The 12,234-nt window shown below is 38.1% G+C and overlaps 1 protein-coding gene across 3 annotated transcripts; it reads right to left on the bottom strand.

Annotated features, from left to right (window-relative positions):
- Window positions 1–3,280: 3,280 nt before the first annotated feature.
- On the bottom strand, window positions 3,281–11,985 carry LOC125664359 (LHFPL tetraspan subfamily member 7 protein-like). 3 transcript variants are annotated; one of them, XM_056152134.1, is made up of 3 exons: window positions 11,633–11,985; window positions 6,614–7,226; window positions 3,281–3,649 (listed from the first exon to the last, which is right to left on the bottom strand). In XM_056152134.1, exons 2-3 carry the CDS (start codon window positions 6,996–6,998, stop codon window positions 3,423–3,425), a joined length of 612 nt encoding a protein of 203 aa, XP_056008109.1. In that variant the 5' UTR covers window positions 6,999–7,226; window positions 11,633–11,985; the 3' UTR covers window positions 3,281–3,422. The 3 variants fall into 3 exon arrangements, with proteins under 3 accessions (XP_056008109.1, XP_056008102.1, XP_048753032.2); XM_056152127.1 differs by lacking the exon at window positions 11,633–11,985 and adding an exon at window positions 7,315–7,669; XM_048897075.2 differs by lacking the exon at window positions 11,633–11,985 and having other exon boundaries at window positions 6,614–7,705.
- Between the last annotated feature and the right edge of the window lie 249 nt (window positions 11,986–12,234).

Raw genomic sequence — 12,234 nt, forward strand, 5'->3', positions numbered from 1 at the left:
CGAAATCCTGATTGTCCATGTTTCTGAATTTTTTGCGCGCGCTTGCGCACCTCTACCATAAACGTTATACCTCCATAAATGAGCATTAGAAAATCCCCGTTTTCTCCCTACATTGAGTAGACCAGTACTCCTTTAATACCCTTAAATAATTTGTCAAATCGTATTATTTTTCATAGTAAAACATGCTGACATTTGGGACCGGTTTTTAACATCAAACAAAATACTGTTTAATACTGCACATACATGTATACATGTACCTTTAACCTTCTCCTTATAAGCAGTGTCACCTCTACAGGTTAGATAGTTAACCTACTGTCACGTACTGTCTGCTGTCTATAGTTCAGTACTTGTCCTGGTCTAGGCAGTGTGACCTGTCTGGTCTCTACAGGTTAGATAGTTAACCTACTGTCACGTACTGTCTGCTGTCTATAGTTCATTACTTGTCCTGGTCTAGGCAGTGTGAACTGTCCAATCTCTACAGGTTAGATAGTTAACTATTGTCACGTACTGTCTGCTGTCTATAGTTCATTACTTGTCCTGGTCTAGGCAGTGTGACCTGTCTGGTCTCTACAGGTTAGATAGTTAACTATTGTCACGTACTGTCTGCTGTCTATAGTTCATTACTTGTCCTGGTCTAGGCAGTGTGAACTGTCCAATCTCTACAGGTTAGATAGTTAACTATTGTCACGTACTGTCTGCTGTCTATAGTTTATTACTTGTCCTGGTCTAGGCAGTGTGACCTGTCCAATCTCTACAGGTTAGATAGTTAACTATTGTCACGTACTGTCTGCTGTCTATAGTTCATTACTTGTCCTGGTCTAGGCAGTGTGAACTGTCTGATGTCTACAGGTTAGATAGTTAACCTATTGTCACGTACTGTCTGCTGTCTATAGTTCATTACTTGTCCTGGTCTAGGCAGTGTGACCTGTCCAATCTCTACAGGTTAGATAGTTAACCTATTGTCACGTACTGTCTGCTGTCTATAGTTCATTACTTGTCCTGGTCTAGGCAGTGTGAACTGTCCAATCTCTACAGGTTAGATAGTTAACCTATTGTCACGTACTGTCTGCTGTCTATAGTTCATTACTTGTCCTGGTCTTCGTTTTTGTGAGGAGTACACTATAACAGACCGTGGTTTGTCTGCTGTTGTTGACGTGGCCATTATCACAGGCCTATTCTCCATTAAACAAGCATCATCATTGGTTATGAAGATTTCTAGTTTGATATGTGAAGGTGGATACATAGGAAACAGGGGTGGATCCAGGAATTGTGGTTACGGGGGCGCCACTTTATGAGGCAGTGGGTCCAGGGCGAAAGCCTGGTGGGGGTCCAGGGGACGAAGCCCCCGGAAGCTCCTGGATTTTACAGATTTTATGGGGCTTGAAATATTTCTCCTATTTAAAAGTAATTTTTTCTATTTTCTATCATTTTGATAAGGTGAAATTGATCAAATGACCCAAATTTGAAGGGTTTTTTTTTTTTTTTTTTGGAAAAAATTAAGTTCTCCCAATAAAGTAATTCAAGAAATCAAAGGATTTTGTCATTTACTTCTCCGGGAGTGGAAGAAATTATTGCTTCTTTTATCGTTTAGTACATTTTCCGAAACAAGATACCGCGATTGACCTTAAATTTGAAAATTTTAGGAGGGGGGGGGGGCGGCTGCGCCCCATATCTAAATCCGCCACTGGAAAAAAAAGGATATATTGAATTCATCTAAATATTGTTATCTGTTATCATTTTGCCAGAGCAGAAGCTGCAAAATCCTACTTCAAGATGTATTCATGTGTTTCTCCATGTAATGGTATATTGAGTCAGAGTAAGCCGGATTCGGGGTAAATATACATTAAACAGCTCCTCATTATGCATCACAAAATCTCCATGTCGTGGAAATTTAAAAATGATGATTAACTCCTGCCATCCAGGAAGCTGTCTCGACCAGTTCTTTAGTGAACATTACCCTCTAATTCACTAAATGGCAGGTAACCACAAAGCAACCCATTCTGAAACTAATATTCATAATTGATTAAGACAATAAACAAAGTATATTTTGACTCGAGAACGATTTGGTCGTGCCTTGGAGACTGACACACATCGACAGATGCTGTACAAGATTCGCTGAGGAATATTTATATTGACAAGCAAGACTTTTCTTGTCAAGGTCTCTAAAAGAAGCACGTGTCCGTCAGATAGGAGAGCAATTTCAGCAAGTAAATTCAAAGATACGTAGTTTATTCTGGTTGTACGTTTACGGTTTCTTCTTTATGTGATCTGGTTATCGGTCAGTGTTATCGTAACATGTTGTACAATTTTGTAAGAAATGATGAGATGAACGGCTACAGAAAACGCGTGGAAGAAAGAAATATACCCGTAGACCTGATCAAGATATAGGGCCCACGGCAGGTGTGACCGGTCCACAGGGGATGCTTACTCCTCCAAGGCACTTTATCCCACCTCTGGTGTGTCCTGGGGTCCGTGTTTGCCCTACCCTTAATATTATATTTTTATGAGATTGATCACTGTTAGTTCTGTTTGCTTGTTCATCCTATACATGTATATTCTATCAATCAGTGTCAGACATAAAACTTTAGACTATGTACACGGTTACGTACATGGAGATCTGCTCTCTGTAATAATGCGCTCGGTGTGTGTGTTAGGTTACTATTGAATGCTGGTATAAAATAAGTACAGGAAGTATATCGATCATATTCCTCCTTGGAATTTATACCATATTTTCTATAACTCAAACTCGTATATACACCGTGTTCACAAAATGAAATTAGATATACTGTTCCCGCCATTTATCCACAGGTCCGGATCCACAGTGTATTCACGAATATCTTCAGCAAAATCTCGCACGGAGCTCAGAGACTTCTGGTAAGAAAGAGAAAGAAATGCACACAAGTTTCAGGTTTCCACTCATTCCACTGCAGATTTAGGTCCCCGGTGTAACCGTGCTTTCTCATTACATTTTCTGAAATCTGACACCAAATCAAATTTGCGATGATGAGGAACTAAAACACAATTTGCCTCTCTGTAAACAGTTGATTTTCTCTATTTAATTGTATAATTCGGTTTTGAACATGAAACAGCATGTTGAATTTACAGAGATTATATCGACCAATTCATTTTTTGGGGGGAACTGCACGCACCAAATTTATCGTTACACTAACAGCTGGTCAAAATATCCTCTGGTACCATTTATTTTACATTTGTAACTCTAGGAAAACTTCCTGAAGTTTTATTCCTTTCTGATATCTTGAAAGCCACGTAAAATTCAAGCTTGTGGTAAATATCATATTTTAATGTTTGAAATATCGAACATAACAAAAGATTAGTTTTTTGTATTTTGACAGTCAATGATAGTGTTAAACACATAATAAGAGTGGAATGATATGAAATATAATGTCATGTCCAATTCGCTGTTACACGAGCATTTCGTCCATAAAGTCATCTCGCTTTATCCACCTAAAACTCCACAGAATTGGACAGAATACAGACAGAGACACGCCCATTATTGCCAGCATGAAGCTCCATCCGACACTGCATTGGCCCGTGTCATAAGGCCCCGCCCCCGCGCCACAGTAGTACCTGAAGAAGGGACTTCCAAATCCTAGGGGGTATGTTAGAAGAGCGGACATGACTACCAGTACTGGAAAATAAATTCAGATTTTAAGTACAAAAAATACATTTTTTCTTATTCAACAAGAATTTCGTTCTAAATTAAGTTGTTGGTTTTTTGTTTTTGTTTTTTTGGGTTTTTTTTTTTTTTTTTTTCATGCATCAATGTGGTTGTTTGAATAAAGGTATTCAATGTATAACGGCCATAATTCATATCTAGTAAACGGATGGTGTTATTTTTACAATCATGGTATTATTTTGAAGGGTTCATCGAATTTACAAAATGTTTATACTGCTTGGTTGACTTCACCTTGAATATTACATGAAGTCTATAGGAGGGACATGTTTTAGTGAATTATTCTTATAAGAAATTGTATTTCATACAAACCTTTTGGTAAAAGTTATAAAATATTTCTTTGTATACTAGTGTGAAATAAGATTAATCGTTTACCAGATAGATATTTAAAAAATATATATATAAAACTATACTAATTGTTCTTTGTGAATATTAATATTTTGTCATTCCATTTTTCTCCTATTATATTACCATTGTTCTTGTTTGAAGTCGTGTAAATGGTAACTACTGTTGTCCTGTGTATCAGCAGTTTCACAGAATCTGTCTTGTCTAGAGACACGTTACATTCTTAAGAGTTTTCTGTCGGGGGGGGGGGGGGGGGGGGGTCGTGCATTTAATCAGCTAAATTAATTGATGTTTACAAAAGAAACAGCCAGCCTTCTTTATTACTTAAACCGAAATCAAATCGAATTTGCCATCTTGTCTTTAACAACAAATACATTTTCTCGCTCATATTGATCAATATAATTGATACGGAGAAGGCTTATATAGGCATTGCCTGAGCACTGCCTAATCCTTATTATGTTATTCATAATAAAACACTGTTTAAATTAAATAAAATTGATACCATGTTTCAGCCTAAAGTTGATAAATATTGGAAGGCGGAAAATCCTAATCAACTCAGATTTCAACTTTAATTTAAAACATGTAAGTACATCAACTCACGCAGACGTAATCAAAGCGTTTAAGTTTCAAATAAAGACGTACAAACTAAAATCGTGGATTTCATGCATTGTGGATTCTTTTGATTTTCTGTTCTTTGTTACGTCATCATTCAGTCCACCTAACCGTTACACGTGTAATAATGTACCTCATCTCAAAAGCAACATGACGGTTACAGCGAGAAATGATGGCCATATTCTTCATATTTACAGCGAGAAATGATGACTGTATTCTTTATATTTACAGTGAGAAATTATAACCGTATTCTTTAGTAAATAAAAACGTTATCCTTTTACTCAAGAAACACCACGTTCAGCCATTGAATGATATAATATAGGACCCTTTCCTTTCAAAACCAAAGGCACACTGAACTTCAATCGAATGTAATTTGTTTCTCTGTCAACATATATTTCCAATGATTCCCCCAGTCTGTAATGTTTCGCCATTATATTGTTGGGAAGTAAAATATTTACAAGTATTTCCGGATTCTATAAGAGACATGACACGTAGATGTAAAATTCCAACATCTAGAACTTAGGGGCCTCTCCTAAGCCCACTGGGGGCATTAAGCCATAACACCCCCACTCCCGTCTTCATTTGTTCGAAAATATATTCACGTTTCTTGATACCCTCCCCCCTCCCTCCCTTGAAATTCTTATTAACACTTGCTATAAATTAAGTGTTTTCAAAAATGATGAAAACTAGATTTATGTTTATCTAAGTAAAATGAGTACAGTTTACGGTATTTAATGTAATTTACTCCAACAACAATGAGAAAATTCATTTCGATTTATACAGGGAGGGGTAACTTCATAAACATATGACAAGTTACCTCTATGTTTGTAGGAATTTTAGAGTTGCACTTATCACAATAAACTATATATATATATATATATATATATATATATATATATATATATATATATATATATCAACGCATGCATCATTTTTGTTTGTATCACGTGACCTTAACAATGACTATTCTTGAGCTTGATATCTACAGATATGTTACACCCCCCCCAGAAGTCTGTGATATATACAGGAAGAGACAATGTGTAAATTCTGTTATTGTCACCAAGCGGACCATTAGATCGCCGCGAAACTGACCTCTAACAAGACACCATCTTATGGGTGATATACTGCTGAGGAGGTGGTCATCATTTCACCACTATACAAGTTCAGAATATAATCTTTTCAGCATCAATATTAGAGGTCTGTGTTTGTCTTTTGTGAGATAATAAGCTTATTAAGCAGACATTGATAGCGGTGCCACATGTTTCCAGAACCAATAGGATTTCAGATAACACGACGACCGATCAGCACAGTTTATGAACAGTGCTCAAAAATCGTTGTGATCCAAGACTATTTTTGCTTGAATTTACGACGTAATGCTATATTGCAAAGATTAGATTGTGATGCGCGGGGTGCCGAAGAAGTGTCGTATCTTCTCAAAAAAAACACCTCCGCTCGCGTTTATTGCCACAACTGGCATAGTATTATATGAACTTTCGATTTATTCGGTCCTAGACAAGAACAAGATGAGGCAATAGATAATATCCGACTGCTTAAAACAAATTTTCTACATTTGGGAACGCGGGTGTTCGTTTGTTGGAAGATAACAATTGATTGCTTCATCATTTGTCTCATAAAGAACGCGTCTCGCTCCCTAAATCAGCATTCCGAATTTCAATTTATCCAAAAACTCGTAATGTGCACTACATTTATTATCTCCTACACACTGACTGTAGAAATATCTTCCGCTGAAGTCGTGGAAAACATAATACGTCCTCCAAGGCATCATGTAACTTAACCTTTTTAAATGTATACATAGCTATTATAGAGGATTTGATACGTGGTAAATATTTTATGAAAGGCATCGTATAGGTATTCTAACAAAGGCATTCTAGAGATAGGTAAAAAAAAAAAAAAGTATCAAACATTTAAGACCTGGTTATCTTTGTTAAATGATTTCATTACCTGCAGTTGTTTGGACATATTTGGTTGTCGTGGAAACATATCTATCCCATTTTCCTTGAATGACGAGTGACAGTAGTCCAATGAACACACTGGCAATAAACAGGAAGGTTCCACTGGAGAAGAGAAGAAACGCCGCCCTCCAGGTCCCTGACGGAATGTTACCTAAATGTAGCTCTTTCCCATAGGGTAAACAGGTTTTGTGCATGGCGTTGACGTGGAGATCCCGGTTCTCCTGAGTGGCCATGACACAGTACTTCTGTAGTCCGAAGGAGTGAAGGTTGTCCGGGTGTAGGACCCAGGACGGCTGTGACAGACACACGGACCAAACGACAGCAATGGCGACGGTCAGGAGCACCCACAGACAAAACACAAAAGATACCATCATATATCATATCTACCTGTCATTCGTGAACGACACATGACGAGGCAAGATAGGTATCTACATTCCTAGTTAAATTCACATCAAGGACAGCGCTCCTCTAATTAGAACAGTAAATACTTTTAACACTTTCATCAATTAATGCTCAAGCATCGATTTCACTTCCGACGGGTTTACTCATCAAATGGTCCAAATGTTTGCTTTCCTTTCTACTCTTTGAAATCCCACTTCGATCTAAAACAATAAATCGATTCCTCATATATAAAACATCAGAGACATCAAATATATATGGAAATGCTTTTCATTACCATCGTTAGTGTACATGAATGAGAAAGGCAATCCAGTCTCCGCTAAGTCTTTAAGGACGTATCACTACGAGCACCTGTAGACGGGGTTATTTCCCCCACGGGACTAATCCTATTAGGTCCATTCACATCTGATAGATATACCAACTAAAACGTTGTTCATCTATAGTCAGTGAATGAAAACTAACACCGCGGACACTGGAAACCTGAGCCCGCATTTGCCTCGGCTTTCCGCGATAAAAAATAACCCCTGTTGATACTTCGTTATCGTAAAATAACCCGTATTCTATCTGTCATGCACGTCTTTTTGACTTAAAACTGACCAACCAAGTTCCGCATTCGTTCAATAAGCCTCCCCTCTCAATACTAAGAACCAAAACACATTCCGATACCACCGCTCAATTACGGCAGTCAAGAAGCACGTGCGCGCGTGCTGCGATGTGACGTTCCCTCCCACTTGGCATTCCCAAATTTAATTCAATACATCTTTCCTTTCTTAATTAAAAAGTCTTAAGCTTTGGAAACATGCATGCTCAGAGTCTGGTCTTATTCCGGATTCACTAAACCAACAAGGAAACGAATAATCCGAGGTTGATGGTGTCTCCGGGGGTGAAGATTACAAGTAATTTTAAAACATATTTCATGTGAGGGTACGGTTACCGACAGAATGTTCAAATCCGTCAAATTTTTGCGCGGAATTGCGATACTTTAAGACACCTGCTTCCATTTTCAAATTAAGGCACTTGCGCGTTTATTCTTTCTAAAGTGAAACTTGATGTTTGCTCTTCAAAATTAATTTCACTGGCTCCGATTCAAGTAGCTTAATTTAAGGCAAAGTGTAAAATGGTGTTTCACGGATTCTAACGGTTATTGGCTGTTCAATTAACTTTGCGTCATTCAAGCCCAAGACTAGGAGAGACAGCGCCTTTCTTACAGGTAGTGCAGGGGATGTTTGTATCTACCCTCACAAAAAATACTGTAATTAAGTGTAATTTATCGTAAATAAGTCTAATTGACTGTAATCAAGTCTAATTAACTGTAGAATACTACAGTGAAAACATTAATTACTAAGGTAAAAAACATAACCCTTTTAGTTTCCTGGCGTAAAAGCTTTGATACTCAAGTAAAAAACTTAGTGCTTTGTTTTACTGTGAACCTGTTTGTGTAAGTACGATGATATTTTTGATGATTTATCTTAAACTATCGACAAAACATTGAAATCTACTTAGGTGGATAATTTAATATCATAGTAAGCTTTATACAGTAACAACATCCGCCTTTTGATTTATTGTAGTAACAGTACAAACTGCGATATTGCGAGCATTTGTTAGAACAAGTGACGTCACACATTACACAGGTAAATAGTCTAAATCTGTCACACTTCTACATTGTAAGTAGAGAAAATCGCGCAGAAACCGTCAGACTGTTGTGTAAAGTGGTTATCAGAACTGAATGGATTCTGTAAAAAAAAAAATTATATATCTTGTTATGTTTATGAATTATTATCAATTTTTCATTATGCATGCAAAGACCAATAACACGCGTCAACTGCAATCAAATAATGATTCTCCTGAATGAACTTCCAACTCTCCCGTCAGGGTGCTGGGTCTCCACGGCTTTTAATAGATCTATTCATTCAACTGCGCTCTAATGATTCCATGAATTGGAGAAGAGAGTGTTTGTCTTTCTCTGGTGACCGAATTGTTAAACGAGTGTAAGCATGCACGGGATTCCCCCACCCCCAATCAATAAATCCATAATCAAGATTGACACCAACCCTGTCAGAAAGAGATAATCAAAGAGCTAAAGTCTAAATATTAATATCTCGTTGATTTCTTGTTGCAATAGAGGATATGTAAATTGTAATGTGGGGCTGTCACACGGATGTGATCGTCTGTGATAATTATGACATCAAGTGTTTGAATGATTGTTCAGCAATGATGAAAAGCATCGCTTAAACTCCGCAGCGGTGACTTAATCTGATAGATCAGATGAAGTGTCTGTCGATAATCCCGGTGTTTGAGTTGTATGTCATATCAATTCCATTTACAAAGCGGCAAAATATTGTATATATAAATATCATTTTGTCATTCCCGGGGGTCATCTCCTATGACAACGTTTTACAATCGCGTTAATCAACAACTGCTACATAAGTTCTACCTGTTTTATCAGGATGAGTTTAAAAACGATCTGTGTAATAAAGAATAATTTTAGAATTGTTAACATGGTGTTAGAAAAACACATTTCGACAAAATAAAAGTAAACACAAAAAAACGTCGAATTTGATGATTCCCGAGCGAGCCTTTTAGTGCCCTGAATACGCGCAATTCAACAATGAGTGTTTCAGTTCCATTCAACACTTCCGTGTTCTTATTATATATATATATATATATATATATATATATATATATATATATATATATATATATATTATGCAGTATTCGGATTATCTGAACAATAAATCATAAAACTATTATTTTCTACGCAATCCCATCGTGCACTGGAATTTTTATTTTATTTTTAATGTTATCATTATGAAATACTAAAAACTGCCAGCCTAATTTAGCATATGGTGATAAAGATTGACTTGAATTTATATTCCGTGTTTTATGAATCCTAGTTATATACATGTAAAACCACAAATGCTGTAACGCCCATCTCTCGCAGAATTAGAGGGTTTATGGACAACATCGTTCACCGACAGCTCCAGCAGAGGGAACGGTATAATATATTTAGACCCTGTAATTTTTAGCACGCTGGGCCCAGGTGTACAGATTAATTTTGAAAAGGATATTTCACAGTATGGGATTGCTGTTTTGATACAGAGAGATTTGGCTTAGAATCCAGGCGGACCAGATTTGAAAGCCTTCATAATTAAAATATAGGTAAACGTGTATATATATATGTGTATAGGAGTTAATTGGTTAATTGCAAAATATAACTATTACATTGAGTGATCATCAAGGATTTTGATAAACATAATAATGACACAGACAGAAAGGTTTGCTGGAAGGGTTCACCGAGCCCATAAAAAGTTACGTGTGGTGTCACTGTGGTCACGTGGTGCGTTTAGTATTATCACCACGGATAGTGGTACAGGTTATGTGTGGTGCTGATACCTGCGGTCACTGTCGTCACGCGGTGAATAGTGGTACAGGTTATGTGTGGTGCTGATACCTGCGGTCACTGTCGTCACGCGGTGAATAGTGGTACAGGTTATGTGTGGTGCTGTACCTGCAGTCACTGTCGTCACGCGGTGAATAGTGGTACAGGTTATGTGTGGTGCTGTACCTGCGGTCACTGTCGTCACGCGGTGAATAGTGGTACAGGTTATGTGTGGTGCTGTACCTGCGGTCACTGTCGTCACGGGGTGAATAGTGGTACAGGTTATGTGTGGTGCTGTACCTGCGGTCACTGTCGTCACGCGGTGAATAGTGGTACAGGTTATGTGTGGTGCTGTACCTGCAGTCACTGTCGTCACGCGGTGAATAGTGGTACAGGTTATGTGTGGTGCTGATACCAGCGGTCACTGTCGTCACGCGGTGAATAGTGGTACAGGTTATGTGTGGTGCTGATACCTGCGGTCACTGTCGTCACGCGGTGAATAGTGGTACAGGTTATGTGTGGTGCTGATACCTGCAGTCACTGTCGTCACGCGGTGAATAGTGGTACAGGTTATGTGTGGTGCTGATACCTGCAGTCACTGTCGTCACGCGGTGAATAGTGGTACAGGTTATGTGTGGTGCTGATACCTGCGGTCACTGTCGTCACGCGGTGAATAGTGGTACAGGTTATGTGTGGTGCTGATACCTGCAGTCACTGTCGTCACGCGGTGAATAGTGGTACAGGTTATGTGTGGTGCTGATACCTGCGGTCACTGTCGTCACGCGGTGAATAGTGGTACAGTGACTTTCCCACGTTAACCTGTGGATCCTACCGTGCAGCGTAATCTAAAGAAACTGAGATGTACTCCATGAATTAATAACAAACTGGTCTGAACAATACTAGTAATTTCTAACGGACTCACAATATCCAAATCCTTTTCTTTTGAAGGAACGCCGCCCTTTGTTTTAGCACTCACATCGTATTAATGCTACCCATCACATCACCCAGAGTCGCCGCTCCTATCATAAGTAATCTATACCATTCTATTCTTTAATTGATACTTTTAATTAAATTGTAAAAATGTAACTTCCATAACAATTCGTGAAGTTAACTACAATAGTTGGTAACCCCGGAAACCTTACGTACAAGTTAACTACAATAGTTGGTAACCCCGGAAATCTTACGTACAAGTTAACTACAATAGTTGGTAATCCCGGGAATCTTACGTACCTGTTTTGGTTCCATTTGTTCATCAGATAAATCTCCAACACAAAAACATCTCCATGAGAGCATAAATCCCTTTATTGTGAATACTAATCGAATATGTCATATATAAACATACAAGGATGTGCTCAAAGACACGCCTCTCCTGGATAAAAAAAACCCCACCACACCCTTCGTTTTGAGGAAACCTGTAGGGGAGCGGTTATCCTAAGCCTACAATGTATCTTTAGACGAAACGACAGAAGCGAACGGAGAAATATATCAGATTTGTAAATGTATGACAATTTGCAAATCAATAGTAACTCAATTGCATACGATAGCTTTCCTTTAATCCTGTGTGATTACAATTTTCACAAACAATAATTTTCTATCCACCAATTCTGTGCTGTGTCTGTGATATGTGTTGTCTGCTGCAGGCTTATGGGTGTTGTGTAATGGTTTTGAAAAACGAGGTTCATAATTCTCAATTTCCTGCAAGTCGATGTAATGGTAAATCAAATACCGTATATATATGAGAATAAAGTATTGAAGAGAGGTATTGGTAGCGCTTTACATAGAAGCCAATAATGTGATATGCCTCGAGGAAAAGACAGGTGCGAGTTTCCATG

This window comes from Ostrea edulis, chromosome 1 (assembly GCF_947568905.1).
Source record: "Ostrea edulis chromosome 1, xbOstEdul1.1, whole genome shotgun sequence".
Classification (NCBI taxonomy): Eukaryota; Metazoa; Mollusca; class Bivalvia; order Ostreida; family Ostreidae; genus Ostrea; species Ostrea edulis.

Bases quoted from the DNA above. Each gene is read 5' to 3' on its own strand.
- LOC125664359 (XM_056152134.1), bottom strand. From the start codon at position 6,998: ATGATGGTATCTTTTGTGTTTTGTCTGTGGGTGCTCCTGACCGTCGCC. The intron at 3,650-6,613 runs GTAATGAAATCA...TTTATTTTCCAG, and splicing joins ATATGTCCAAACAACTGCAG to TACTGGTAGTCATGTCCGCT.